We start from the raw sequence: 15,382 nt of genomic DNA, 5'->3' as shown, positions 1-15,382 counted from the left end.
TTATTGGAGGGGAGATTTTCTAATTTTTCATGGTGTTTTATTTAAAATATATATATTTCTGGATGATAAATTTATAAATTTGGTTAGAGATCGATAATTTTTTATTTTGGCTATTTTAATTTAAAACTATGGGTAGCTCCTTTCAGTATAAAAATAACATTATTTCTTTTTTTAATACAGCTGAAAGTTGAGACATGAACATTGAGAAGCTGTAAATATGACCTCTGCGCCAGAAGACAATTATATAAATCAACAGAAATACTTTGGAATTGGAGGAGTGCATGGTGACCTTCATATGCCAGCTGCAGTTTCAAATTCAGCCATGACTTTTGATGGCTCTCAAAATTTGAGCAATCTTCTCAAAGCTAACTCTGCCAACTCCAGGTGGAAACCAGTGGAAAGCAGCATAACCTGTTCCCAGAATCAGAAGGATGGTGAAGACGATGATGATGTTGTTTTCATTGAACCTTCCTTATCTACAAATTGTAGTACAACCTCACAAGTAAATAAAAGCAATGTCTCACTCACAGTGTTTCAAAATCCAGAATCCATAGGAAGTGAAATAAAGCCATCACTGCCACCAATAGGAAAAGATTTTGTGTCTTCAGTGGAACCTATCATAATTGATGATGAAGAAGAGGGAAACCCTGACCCAGGAAAAGTGGGCAATGTTAGCACAACTGGAAGATGTGATGAAAGAAATGGATTTGGGGAACCCACTGAACTTGATTTTTCATCATCTGACTTGGGTGGTCAAAAAGTTGGTTTACGTAATGTTGATGTCCAATATGTTGATAATCAGAGTTTATTTTGTACTTCAAATCTGGAGAATAACAATTCAAATTGGGATGGTAGAACAGGAATAAAAGAAGTTAATTTGAATGAATGCCATTCCTTGCATACAACTTTGCTTTCAAATCCCAGGAGAGAGAATACTTTGTCAACAAATGGTGGGGAAGCATTAAATCGTGGTATAAGTACTGAGCCTGACTCTGAGATACAGATAACCTGTGTCACAACTTTGGATGCCAGTTCAAAACCAGTCATGAATGAACCACCAACACAGCGTTCTGGGGGAATGGATTTAGATTTAATGATTTGCAATGTAACATCCCTTCAAGATCAGAAATTTGAGGGGGTAAATGAAGGAGTTCAGAAACAAGTTTTTCAAACTGGCGTGGGAACTTCTAACTCGGATAGTATGGAAGGTGCTGGAGATGGATTTCTTAATGGAGAATCTGTTCTTTTGACATCGCAACACAAACTTGGTAAGTACTTTGTAAAATAAGTGTGTGTTCCTAGGTGAACAACTGAACTACTTGAATCATGAATTGTTAAAGGTCCCTTTCAGCAGTAATGACTGAGCTTAATACACAATTGAAGCTCCTTTAAAGGTAGAACCAAGTGGAATATTCATAGCAAGCAAGATGAGAGAATTGCGGTTGATTGCATTTACATGGGGCTTTTGGAGTTAAATGTTTCAGAAGATGGAAAATGAGGAGGGCAGATGGAAATTGATGATGGTTAGGAAAAGTCAGATGTTCCCAGTAGATGACAAAAATGCACCATCATTATCATTTTGTGCCATGTAGTATGATGTGGGTGATCATGGACCCATGGCTGTGGTTGTTCTTCATCAATCTTTCTACAGAAGTAGTTTGCCATTGCCACCTTCTGGGCAGTGTCTTTGCAAGATGGGTGACCCCAGCTGTTATCAATACTCTTCAGAGACTGTCTACCTAGCATCAATGGTAGCATAACCAAGACTTGAGATATGCACCAGCTGCTCGTACGACCATCCACCACCTGCTCCTATGGGTTCACATGACCCTGATGGGGGTGGGGAGTGCTATGCAGGTGCTACACCTTGCCCGATGGCGATCTGTAGGCAAGCAGAGGGAAAGAGTGCCTTATACTTTTGGTAGAGGCATATCCCCAGCCCGCCATTCGTACGAATGTACCAGATGATTGTTGTTTTTTGGGAGTTGCATCCTGAATGTTGATTTACAAGGGATGGGAAATGATAAGTATTGAACTCTTTATGTGGAATATTGGCTAGGAGAGAAACATCTTGAGGGTTCACTAGGGCATTGCAAGGGTCGAAGAGGTTATTGTGGGGGTGAACAAATCAAATGCTCTTAAGTTCCTGGCAGATAGCTCGATATGTAAGGACAGACACAAAATGCTGGAGGAACTCAGCAGAACAGACAGCATCTATGGAGGGGAATGAGCAGTTGGCATTTCAGTCTGAGATCCTTCATCAGGACTAGAAAGGAAGGGTGAAGAAGCCAGAATAAGAAGGTGGTGATGTCAATCTGCCTCTCTACCAGAGGCCTTTAGGTTCAGACTCAGGAAGTAACTGTTAAACAGATTTTACTTAGAAGTACATATGGGTTATTAGCAAGCTTGCGTTCTCAATTGACAAAACAGTCCACGCTCACCGAGCTTGGAAAAATCTGCAGCCAAGTGAGCTCAGAGTACTGTGTGGAGCTGTTTATATACATTGTTACCACATATTTTGATGAGGGTAGACCAATAAACTTTCTCATACAACATACACTTCTTTGTTCATACATTATTCTCACAGCACGACTTGTCAGGTTGTCAATAAGTCAGTTAGATTTTAACCCTTTTAATTCTGCATATAATTCCTCAGTGGAGGAGTAGGAGTACATGCTGGAAGGTGATTAGTGACAAAATACTCCCTCGATATTGACAGACTGACTGTATCCAGTGCTTCTGATGTGGCATCCTCTACATTGGTGAGAATCATTGTAGATTGAGGGACTGCTTCATCAGCTGTCAGCTTGTACTTCCTTTTTCTCCAACTTACTCTGGCTTCTTCCCTTTTTCTTTCCAACATTTAGAAAGGTCTTAGCCTGAAATGTCGACTGTTTAGTCCCTTCTGTAGATGCTGCTGAGTTCCTCCAGCATTTTGTGTGTTGCCCTGTATTTCTAGTGTTTGCAGAATCTCGTGTTTATGTCAGGACAGATTCCATGAGTCCATTGACGGCTTATGGTGGAGGATAAGACAAATCAAATTTCAATATCGTGGTGAATTGAGACTGATCAGCAAGCTTGTATGGACTGGCTAGCCCTGCGAGCTTGTGGTTGTAGTATTCTACCAAGTCTGTCACTATATTGGTAAAACACAGATTTAAAATTCAAAAATGTAGCATTCTGCTGTGAAGTAGAAGTTGGGTCTTGACGACTCTGAGAAGTGTTCGTGAGACAATAGAGATATTAAAATTTTGGTTTTAACTCATTTTTATCATTAATCTGAGATAGTTATTCTTGATAGTAAGATCCTGCAGCTCTGTGCAGATTGAAATGCTTCATAGTTAACATGCTTCCGTTGGACAGATTGTTCATTGATCAGTGACAGTCAATAAATTAGAGAAGGGTTATTTGCTGATAATATGTGGGTTTTACTGGGGTTTATCCCTGATTGCCTGACTAAACAGGTAATCAGATTGTTTGGTCTGGAGTTGCAATTAGGCCAGGCCAGGTAAGGATGACAGGTTTCCTGCTAGAAGGACTTCAATTAGCCAGATTAATTTTACCTAATAAAAATGATAATTTCATGTTTAATATTGGTGTAGTTAACTTTATTTTTTTTTAATTTCTCAGTTATTTTAGTGGAATTAACTTAGTGTGTCAAGATCAATGGTCTCAAACTCTTGACAGTAGGCTTGCTGGCAAAACCTCAACAAAATGATAACAAACGGCATGTCTTGCAGAAACATCCTTATATTCAGCAAACAGCAAAGCGAGCAAAAGAGAATCCATGACAAACAAAAGCATAATCTCTATAGCAATTAAATGCTAACATAGTTATAATGGGTTTTCCTGCAGCTGGAACCTGATGTAGTGTTTTAAATTTGAGATGGAATTTTGAAACTCACATGTCACTTTTTGGCAAATTTTTAACAAATCAGAGAAATGAGAGTTGTTTAGAGCAAATTAATGCAGCAATAATAAATACTGAATTGTGAGTTCATAGCAAATTGAGGCAGTGTGTCATATGTCATGACTTGGCAGTGTTGATCAAAAAATGTGGGCATAATTCATAATGGGGGAAAAATTTAAACTGTGATAGAGACGTGGCCAGAAGATATACATACAGTGGATACTAATTAATTGGGACACATCGGGCAATTATGCAGCTGCCTCAAATTTTCCTGCAAATGTTAAGAAAGGTATAAAAAGACAAATTACCATTTACATAATACAAATTATGTATTTAAGTGAAATGTAGAACAAGTTAGAACACCACCAATACTACCAAAGGACTATAATGTTTGTGTTAGTTCCTCGTAGTTGTCGATAGAGGAATTCATCCAGTGTACACTGTGGTGTTCTCTTGATTGCATCTCCAAATCTTAATTTTCATTATAACATTCAAGACGATTGCCTTCAAATTTGATAATTTTCAAATTCTTCATCGTTCTCAACTTGTTGAAGTAGTGAAATTGTTTCATTTCCACTCCCAGCTATTTTGGACATCTCCAAGCAGGAATGCTTGAAATTACAGGAGCAAACCGGTTCTGAATTGTCTTACTGCTTGTTTCCCAGTGAAAAATATCACTGCTTTTTAAAACACAAACTCGCATAACTGATGCTATTTCAAAATTGGTCACTCTAAGCACAATGCAGTGTCTAACAGCCACACATTCTGATAGAAATAACACTAGTTAAAAACAATTTGATAACAGTGTCCTGTCCAAATTGAGCAGCATTGTGTCCCAAATAAACGGTGGAATCCCGGCTATTTTCTCTATCTGTTTTGTTCTTTAAGAGTTGACCAAAAAGAGTTTATGTCATTGCCCGTATTTGATATGAATTTGAAGAAATACGGGGCTTTTTTTTGCAATATTACATCATGATTAGCCAGCTCTATCTGTAATGACATTCTGGGTGGTATTTAGAGGTTAAAGCAGGGGTGGGCAAACTTTTTGACTTGAGGGCCACAAAGGGTTCTAAAATTTGACAGGGGGGCCGGACCAGGAGCAGATGGACGGAGTGTTTTGGTAATACACCTCATAAGAGAAAATAAAATATCATGGGATATGTAGAAAACATGTGCTTTAATTTCAATTGAAAATGAACAAATGCATTACAACAAAATATCTGTCTTTGAAGTCCCATGGTATTTAGCTATTTATTGAAATGACTTTTAAAACACTGAAAATTAAATGAATAAAATACAGCTTTTTTAAATAGTAACAGTTATTATTTTAAAGCACTGAAAATTCTGTTATCCTTCAAGATATCATCATTCTTTATTTCAAAAACGGTAGGAGATGCAGGTCTACTTGTCCTGCTCGATCTTATTCAATTGTCCCCTGTGCCAAAACTCAACAACAACCAGCACAATGACAGAACAGTGAGAGCGCGCCAGTATGCGGTGCGCGTTATTTGATCTGGAGCACATTTTTTATTCTGAGAACGTACGTGCACCTGCGCACTACTAATGTCCATCACGTAACAGAAATGACATGTAACATGTAAGGCTTATTGAAAAAAATATTTTCCAATGCATTTTTTACATAACACAACGAAGAAACTTATTTTTAATTTCAGTGGGAACAGTGTTGTTGGTCTCCCTTTTTAGCCAGCGCATCAAAGTCTGGATTTAGTTTTAGTTGTGGCGATTCTCAGGATGGATCTGAGGTGTTGGTCAGTTAACTTGGATCTGTGTCTGGCTTTGTTGATGTTCATGACGCTGAACGCCTGTTCACACAAATAGGTCGAGCCGAACAAAGAGTAAAGCGCAAATGTGGAGTAATACGCTGCACCTCAACAAAGGTCAATGTGTAGCGGTGTGCTACATGCAGCGCTAAAATTACGACACGGAGTCAGTAACTGCAGTCGAAGAAAAAAACTTTATTCGAAATCCCCAGCCTCACTTTTAAGCCTCCCTCAACCTGCCCCCCTGCGCAGAGGCTCCAAAGCTCTGTGCTCGCAAATCCCCGCAGGCTGTCTCCCTTAGCCACAACGCTGGCTAATTGTGAGCCGGTTCGGATGTGCCAGGAAATGGGTCGCCACAAATGTATATAGAGTGCGTCATCTATTGGGAAAACGCCAGAATTGCGGGGAAAAAACGTTAACAAGGTTTATTAATATAATTTCATCAAGTTCTGCGGGCCGGATTAAAAAGCTTAACGGGCTGCATATGGCCCGTGGGCCGTAGTTTGCCCATGCCTGGGTTAAAGATTTGTTTAGTCCCCCTTCCCTTTTTAAATAAATTCCAATTGCAATTAGAGATGATGTTTGCGCATTGTGGAAGTTCTGAAGTTAAAGTGCAAAATAAAGCTAAGGTATAGTCTGTTTTATTTATTTTTCAGCTTCTTGCTGTCACTGGCAAGGCTTGCATTTATTACCAATTCTTAATGTCTTTGAAAAGATGGCAGTGAGCCAACTTTTTTGAAATGCTGCATTCCTTCTAGTGAAGATGCTCCCACAATTTTCCAGGATTTAGATTCAGCAGTGAAGAAGTACTAGCAATTAGTTTCTAAGGCAGGATTGTTTGCAACTTGAAAACTTGCAGGGTGTGGTTCTCCCATGCATCTGTTCCCTTTTTCCACTTTGGTTCAAGAGATCACAGGTTATGAGGTGCTGCTGGAATAGCATGAATGACTAATGGTGGTGCCACTTGAAGATGATACATACTGAAGCCATTTGATGGAAAAAATATTAAAGATGGGGGGGGATATGCTGCCAATTAAGTAGCCGTTTTATCTAGCTGAAAGCGACCTGTGAGTATTGTTGGAGCTTCATTCATACAGATAAAAGATATCATTATGCTCTGAATTGTGGCTGGTCTGTGTGAGTTTCTACTGATTGATTGAATCTTCATCACCTTCCAGGATGTTTATGGTTTCATAATAGCAGTGCCATTGAAATGTAAAGGGCAGGTGGTTAATTACATTTGTTGGCAATTATCATTACCCAGCAGATTTGTGGTATGTTATTTGCCAGTAGTCAACACATGCCTGCAGGTTGTCTGGTTCACCCATGCAGGAATAGTTATTTTGTTTACTGAATATGAAATTGAACATTCCATTGAATCTTTCAAAGGAAGGATTTCACAGGATTGTAGGAAGGTTGTGCCTGGGTACTGCCTAAGGAACGGCTGGTATGATTGGCTTCCAACCACCACAACTGGAGCATTTTCTTCTTTATGCTTATTAGCCTCTTTATTTTATTCAATGTTGCCTTGATTTTGTCTTGAAGTGGGCAGCCACCTTTTTCTTGTGTTTTTGACTGAAGCTGTGGTGAGCCCGGAGCTGAAAGGTCCTAGTGAAACCCAAATTAGGCGTCCATGGGCAGGTTATAGGTGAGTTAGTGCCATTTGATAGACTTCTGACAATATTATGCATCACCTTGTGAATAGATTGATTACAGTTCCATTTGTCTGTTATTTGTGAAAAATAGAACTACAACTTTCCACATGGTTGGGTAAATACCATTATTATAACTCTATTGAAATACCTTGGTGTATTCTCAGGTACAGTTCAACAGCTGGGAAGTTGTCAGGACCCATAAATTTATGTAGTGCTTCGAGATACTTCTTGATGTCATATGGAGTGAGTGAAATTGATTGAAGGCAGAGCTCTGTGATGGTAGGCAGTTTGTAAGGAAGCCAGTTTGGATCTTTCACTAAGCATTTCAGATTAAACTTTGTTGTAACACTATTCTTTTAGTGTCAACTTGTTTGGTGATTATAACACTATCAAGTGCTTTTGGAATTGCTTCTTCAAACTAGCTGTTTAACACTATTATTTTCACATGCAGCATGATGGACTATTGTATTGGTTTGAGGATAAGACTAGATAGGGGGTACTTTTGCCAAAGCAGGCAAAGACAGTTGCATCTGCAGCAAGGGCCTTGATGAGGTCAAGGTTAAGAGCCAGCTCCTTGTCCACTCTGGCTTTCAATGGGTCAGTAGTTTAGCTAGTGATAGTGGTAGCAAGCCTTTTAATGTGATGCACATTAAAGTCTCCCACCCAGAATACATTCTTGGCCTTTATTCCTTCTGTAAGTCTTGTTCAACGTGGTAGTGCGCTTATAAAGATAGTGGTACTCAAGAGGTTTTATTGCCGTGTTTGACCTAATGCTGTGAAAGCTGCTCTAGATGTGAGAATGTCAGGTTATTCTCTCCCAACTAGAAATTATAGGTACTTGCACTTCTGGTAAGCTAAAAATAAAAAAAAATTCTTACATTGTCTGCAGGGTATGATTTTTCTGAAGACTGTGTTTAGCCAGTCTGTCTAATGGTTTTCCCAGTTTAGACCTGATGTATATGTTTTTCTTTTAATGTTGTGCTTTTAGCAAAGGAGGCTGTTTACTCATTTCCGAGGGTGTTTTGGAGTCAGTCACATTGCTGCAGGTCTGGAGTTGCGCGTGAGCTCAACAGAGTAAAAGGATGACAGATTTCCTGCCTTGAGAGGCCACATGGCTTTCCATACAATCTTGTAGTTTAATGATCATTGTTACTCAAACATGTTTTTTTCAATTCCAGATTAATTTTTTTCTCAGCAATATTTTTATTGTTTTTTTTAATCAAGAAAGCATAGTACAAAGGAGGTTTGTGCAGTACATAACAAATGTAGAATTCACATCTATGAAAGAGAAGCACCCATAGTACAATCATGCTTTGGTTTCCTCCCTGCCCCGACCTACCCCTCCCAATTCCCATCTCCAAGCCATCATTGCATTAGCAAACAGGGTTAAACAGAACCTTTATCCCCACAGAGCTGCATTGGTGTAGAGAAGGTGTATTTTCCTACACAAACTGTTGTATATTTACACATCTGAGTTCGTAGAATTGTACTGGAGAATTCCAAAAGTCAGGGAGTTATGTGCAGAGGAAAGGAAGAAGGGATGAACCTTTAGTTTGGCTGGGAATTCTGAAAATATTCAAGTAAGGGTCCCCACACCTTTTGGAATTTTATGTCCAAATTGAGAGTTGAGTGATGGATCTTCTCAAGGTGTGGACTGGACATGATGTCCGTAAGCCACTGACCGTGGGTGGGCAGGGCAGCATCTCCCCACCTGACCAAGACTGCTTGTCTGGCCAAAAGAGAGGCAAAAGACAGTATGCGACATTTGGTCGGACTTAGGTGCATGTCCCCCTCTCTGGGGGTGCCGAAAAGGGCAATCAAAGGGTTAGGTTCCAGATTGTAATTAAGTATTTAGGTTAGACAAACCCCATTTCCAGAAAAGTTGGGATATTTTCCAAAATGCAATAAAAACAAAAATCTGTGATATTGTGGCGACCCATTTCCTGGCACATCCGAACCGGCTCACAATTAGATAGCCTACGGGGGTTTGCGAGCACAGAGCTTTGGAGCCTCTGTGCCACGGGGGGCAGGTTGAGGGAGGCTTAAAAGTGAGGCTGAGGATTTCGAATAAAGTTTTTTCCTTCAACTGCAGTTACCGACTCCGTGTCGTAATTTTAGCGCTGCGTGTAGCACACCGCTACAATTGGTGACCCCGACGGTCCAAAAGATTTTTGGACCAGAAATGACCGACGCCGCCTCTGTTCATGCGGTTTCGTTGAAACTGCCGGGTTTCTGGACACAGCGACCGAACCTATGGTTCCAGCAAGCCGAAGCCCAATTCCACGTTCGCCAGATCACCTCAGAAGACACCCGCTACTACTACGTGGTGAGCTCCCTCGACCAGGACACAGCGGCCCAGGTCGCGGAGTTCGTACAGTCGCCTCCGGCAGACGGCAAGTACACGGAATTCAAAGCCCTGCTCCTCAGGACTTTCGGACTCTCACGGCGTGAGCGGGCTGCCGGTTTACTGCACCTGGATGGCTTGGGCGACAGACCTCCATCGGCTTTAATGAATGAGATGTTGTCTCTAGCCGACGGACACACACCCTGCCTCATGTTTGAGCAGGCATTCCTGGAGCAGCTGCCCGAGGACATACGCCTGCTGCTGTCCGACGCGGATTTCAGTGACCCCCGGAAGGTGGCAGCCCAGGTGGACTTGCTGTGGAACGCCAAAAAGGTGAGCGGGGTGTCCATCGCACAGATCTCCCAGCCACGCTCCCAGCAGCAAACCAGACCAGGCCCGGCCGCAGAGCCCGCCAACCCCCGGCCCAAGGAACACTGGTGCTTCTACCACCAGCGGTGGGGTGCAGAAGCCCGCCGTTGTCGCCCGCCCTGCAAGTTCCCGGGAAACACCAGGGCCAGCCGCCGCTGATGGCTACGGCGGCTGGCCATCGGGATAGGCCATCCTGTATGTGTGGGATAGAAGGTCGGGACGCCGGTTTTTGGTCGATACTGGTGCCGAGATCAGCGTTTTACCTCCGACGAGTTACGACACCCGCAGCAGGGCACCGGGTCCCCCCCCCCCCCCCGAGAGCCGTGAACGGCAGCACAGTAAGGACCTATGGCACCTGTCGGGTGCAGCTACAGTTCGGCTCCAGCCAGTTCACGTGGGACTTTACACTGGCCGCCGTAGCCCAACCGCTTCTGGGTGCGGATTTTTTGCGGGCTCACAGCCTATTGGTCGACCTGCCCAGGAAGAGACTGGTACACGCCGAGACCTTTCAGACGTTCTCCCTGGGTGCAGCCCAGTTGCCAGTCCCTCACCTCGGCTCCATCACGCTGTCCGACAATGACTTCACCAGGGTCCTGGCAGATTTCCCATCGGTTCTGGCACCGCAGTTCACAGCAGCCATGCCCCGACACGACGTACAGCATCACATCCCAACCCAGGGACCACCCCTCCACGCCCGCGTTCGGCAGCTTCCCCCGGACAAGCTCCGACTGGCAAAGGAGGAGTTCCAGAGGATGGAGGAATTAGGGATCATCCGGCAGTCCGACAGCCCATGGGCTTCCCCCCTGCACACGGTGCCCAAAGCGACGGGAGGCTGGAGACCATGCGGCAACTACCGCAGGCTGAACGAGGCTACCACACTGGACTGCTACCCTGTGCCGCACATTCAGGACTTTACAGCAAACCTGCACGGCGCACGGATCTTCTCCAAGGTAGACCTCGTCCGAGGGTACCATCAAATCCCGATGCATCCTGACGACGTCCCCAAAACGGCTCTCATCACCCCGTTTGGCCTTTTCGAGTTCCTCCGCATGCCGTTCGGCCTGAAGAATGCCGCACAGACGTTCCAGCGGTTAATGGACGCGGTGGGACGGGACCTGGACTTCGCGTTCATCTATTTGGACGACATCCTCATAGCCAGCAGCAGTCGTCAGGAGCATCTGTCCCACCTCCGTCAACTCTGCGCCCGACTGAGTGGGTACGGTCTTACAATCAACCCCGCCAAATGCCAGTTCGGACTCGATACCATTGACTTCCTGGGCCACAGGATTACTAAAGACGGGGCAATCCCTCTGCCCGCTAAGGTAGATGCGGTCCGCCACTTCCCCCGACCCACCACGATCAAAGGCCTTCAGGAATTCGTAGGTATGGTCAATTTCTACCGCCGCTTCCTCCCTTCAGCTGCCCGGATCATGCACCCCCTGTTCGCCCTGATGTCGGGTCCGAGCAAGGACATTATCTGGGACGAGGAGTCCGCCGCCGCTTTCGTTCAAACGAAGGAAGCTTTGGCGAACGTTGCAATGCTAGTACATCCCAGAATGGACGCCCCTACCGCCCTCACAGTGGACGCATCTAACACGGCAGTCGGTGGGGTGCTGGAGCAACTCATCGAGGGTCGCTGGCAACCCCTGGCGTTTTTCAGCAAACACCTGCGGCCACCCGAGCTCAAGTGCTCAAGTACAGTGCTTTCGACCGGGAACTGTTGGCGCTCTACCTGGCAATCCGGCATTTCAGGTACTTCCTAGAAGGTCGGCCCTTCACCTTGTTCACGGACCACAAACCGCTTACCTTTGCGTTTACGAAAGCGCCCGACCCCTGGTCATCCCGCCAGCAACGCCACCTGTCCTACATCTCTGAATACACGACAGATGTCCGGCACGTCTCGGGTAAGGACAATGTCGTGGCGGATGCACTCTCTAGCCCTACCGTTCATGCCCTTTCCCGAGGGGTAGACTTTGAGGCACTGGCAGAGGCGCAGCAGGCGGATGAGGAGATTCCGTGTTACAGAACCGCAGTCTCCGGTTTGCAGCTCCAGGACCTCCCCGTAGGCCCGGGTGAGAGGACCCTACTCTGTAACGTCGCCACCGGCCAGCCCCGTCCCGTCGTCCCGACAGCCTGGCGGCGCCGTGTTTTCGACTCCATTCATAACTTGGCGCATCCCTCCATCCGGACAACTGTCCGGATGGTTTCCAGCAGGTTCGTTTGGCACGAACTCCGCAAACAGGTCAGTGAATGGGCCAAAACGTGCATGCACAGCCAGACGGCCAAGGTGCAGCGGCACACCAAAGCCCCACCGCAGCAGTTCCATCCCGCCCACCGGCGTTTCGACCACATTCATGTGGATATCGTGGGCCCCCTGCCAGTGTCGCGCAGAGCGCGGCACCTCCTGACTATCGTGGACCGGTTCACAAGATGGCCAGAGGCAGTCCCGCTCACCGACACCACCTCCGAATCTTGCGCCCGAGCCCTGATCACCACCTGGATATCTCGCTTTGGTGTACCGGCCCATATTACCTCCGACAGAGGCGCCCAGTTCACCTCCAGCCTATGGTCAGCTATGGCCAGCCTTTTGGGGACTCAGCTGCACCACACAACTGCCTACCACCCACAGTCGAACGGGCTAGTGGAGCGTTTCCACCGTCACCTGAAGTCGGCCCTCATGGCCCGCCTGCGAGGAACCAACTGGGCGGACGAGCTTCCCTGGGTCCTACTCGGCATCCGCACAGCGCCCAAGGACAACCTGCACACCTCGTCGGCCGAGTTGGTATACGGCGCGCCCCTGGTCGTCCCCAGGGAGTTCCTACCAGCCCCACGGGTGCAAGAGGAAGATCCCGCAGCAGTCCTGGGCAGACTACGCGAGAAGCTCGGTAACCTGGCCCCCATACCCACTTCACAGCACGGACGGAACCCAACCTGCGTACCCAAAGACCTGCAGAACTGTAAGTTTGTGTTTGTACGAAGGGGCGGGCAGCGGCCATACGAAGAGCCGTTTATGATGCTCCGGAACAACAGGTCCACGTTCGTGCTGGACGTTGGGAGGTTTTCACTGTGGACCGCCTCAAACCGGCCCATGTGGACCTGGCACAACCGGCCGAGTTTCCGGCGCTTCGGCGCAGAGGCCGACCTCCCAAGCAGGTTTTGGCCCAGACTGTGGACATCGGGGGGTGTATCGCCGGTTCTTGGGGGGGGGTTATGTGGCGACCCATTTCCTGGCACATCCGAACCAGCTCACAATTAGATAGCCTACGGGGGTTTGCGAGCACAGAGCTTTGGAGCCTCTGCGCCACAGGGGGCAGGTTGAGGGAGGCTTAAAAGTGAGGCTGAGGATTTCGAATAAAGTTTTTTCCTTCGACTGCAGTTACCGACTCCGTGTCGTAATTTTAGCGCTGCATGTAGCACACCGCTACAATATGTTAATTCACATGAACCTTTATTTAACTAACAAAAGTACAAAGAAAAGATTTTCAATAGTTTTACTGACCAACTTAATTGTACTTTATAAATATACACAAATTTAGAATTTGATGGCTGCAACACACTCAACAAAAGTAGGGAGTTAAAATAAGATTGAAAAGAGCACAGAATATTCAAGTAACACGGGTTTGGAAGTCTCCACGTTAAGCAGGCTAAATGGTAGCAGGTGAGGTATCATGACTGGGTATAAAAGTAGCATCCATCAAAAGCTCAGTCTTTGCAAGCAAGGATGGGTCGTGGCTCACCCCTTTGTGCCAGAATTCGTGTGAGAATTGTTAGTCAATTCAAAAGGAACATTTCCCAACACAAGATTGCAAAGAATTTAGGTCTTTCAACATCTACAGTACATAATATTGTGAAAAGATTCAGAGAATTCAGAGACATCTCAGTGCGTAAAGGGCAAGGTCGGAAACCACAGTTGAATGCGTGTGATCTTCGAGCCCTCAGGCGGCACTGCCTAAGAAACCATCATGCTACTGTGACAATTATAGCCACCTGGGCTTCGGAAAACCATTGTCACTTAACGCTGTCTGTCGCTGCATCCAGAAATGCAACTTGAAACTGTATTACGCAAGGAGGAAGCCATACATCAACTCTATGCAGAAATGCCGGCGAGTTTTCTGGGCCCGAGCTCATCTCAGATGGACCGAAAGACTGTGGAACCGTGTGCTGTGGTCAGATATCTGAGTCCACATTTCTGCTAGTTTTCGGAAAAAATGGGCGTCGAGTTCTCCTTGCCAAAGATGAAAACGACCATCCTGATTGTTATCAGCGAAAAGTGCAAAAGCCAGCATCTGTGATGGTATGGGGGTGCATCAGTGCCCACGGCATGGGTGAGTTGCATGTATGTGAAGGTACCATTGTCTCTGAGGCATATATTAGGATTTTAGAGAACATATGTGGCCATCAAGGCAACGTCTCTTCCTGGGACGTCCATGCTTATTTCAGCAGGACAATGCCAGACCACATTCTGCACAGGTTACAACAGCGTGGCTTTGTAGACACAGAGTGAGTGTGGTTGACTGACCTGCTGCCGGTCCAGATCTATCTCCTATTGAAAATGTATGGCGCATCATGAAGAGGAGAATCAGACAACGGAGACCATGGACTGTTGAGCAGCTGAAGTCTTATATCAAGCAAGAATGGACAAAATTTCCAATTGCAAATCTACTACAATTAGTATCCTCAGTTCCAAAATGATTAAAAAGAGTTATTAAAAGGAAATGTGATGTAACACAATGGTAGACATGCCTCTGTCCCAACTTTTGTTGAGTGTGTTGCAGCCATCAAATTCTAAATTTGTGTATATTTACAAAATACAATTAAGTTGGTCAGTAAAAGTATTGAAAATCTTTGTACTTTTGTCAGTTAAATAAAGGTTAATTACCATATCACAGATTTTTGTTTTTATTGCATTTTGGAAAATACCCCAACTTTTCTGGAAATGGGTTTGAGGTTCCAGATTGTAATTAAGTATTTGGGATAGAGTTTGGGAAACATCTTTCCAGTGTTTTTCCAAGCTAGGGCATGGCCAGTACATGTGAATAAGGGAAGATTCGCCTCTTTTGCATTTGTCGCAGCAGGGATTAACATCTGGGTAAATGCAAGATAATTTAGTTTTAGACATATGGGCCCTGTGTACAACCTTGAACTGTAATATGCAGTGGCGGGCACATGAAGAGGTTGAGTTAACTAAATTGAGAACTGAATCCCATACATAGTCTGACAGTGAAAAATTTAAATCTTGCTCCCAGGAAGTTTTAATTTTGTAAAGGGAGGCTCGCCTCAGAACTGCTACCTTGTCACAAATGGTAGATATTAGACTTTGTTT

General features: G+C 45.1%; 1 protein-coding gene across 5 annotated transcripts in view; it reads left to right on the top strand.

Annotated features, from left to right (window-relative positions):
* zmym2 (zinc finger, MYM-type 2) overlaps nucleotides 1–15,382 on the top strand; it is a 154,386-nt gene that overhangs the window by 18,459 nt on the left and 120,545 nt on the right. For all 5 annotated transcript variants that reach the window (XM_059964236.1, XM_059964237.1, XM_059964235.1 and 2 more), the window contains exon 2: nucleotides 181–1,268. In XM_059964236.1, coding sequence (XP_059820219.1) covers nucleotides 218–1,268 — 1,051 coding nt within the window. In that variant the 5' untranslated portion in view covers nucleotides 181–217. The remainder of the gene's footprint in view (nucleotides 1–180; nucleotides 1,269–15,382) is intronic.

This window comes from Hypanus sabinus, chromosome 3, assembly GCF_030144855.1.
Source record: "Hypanus sabinus isolate sHypSab1 chromosome 3, sHypSab1.hap1, whole genome shotgun sequence".
Classification (NCBI taxonomy): Eukaryota; Metazoa; Chordata; class Chondrichthyes; order Myliobatiformes; family Dasyatidae; genus Hypanus; species Hypanus sabinus.
The sequence above is the reverse complement of the archived record's forward strand: the minus strand, read 5'-3'. Positions and strand labels throughout refer to the sequence as shown.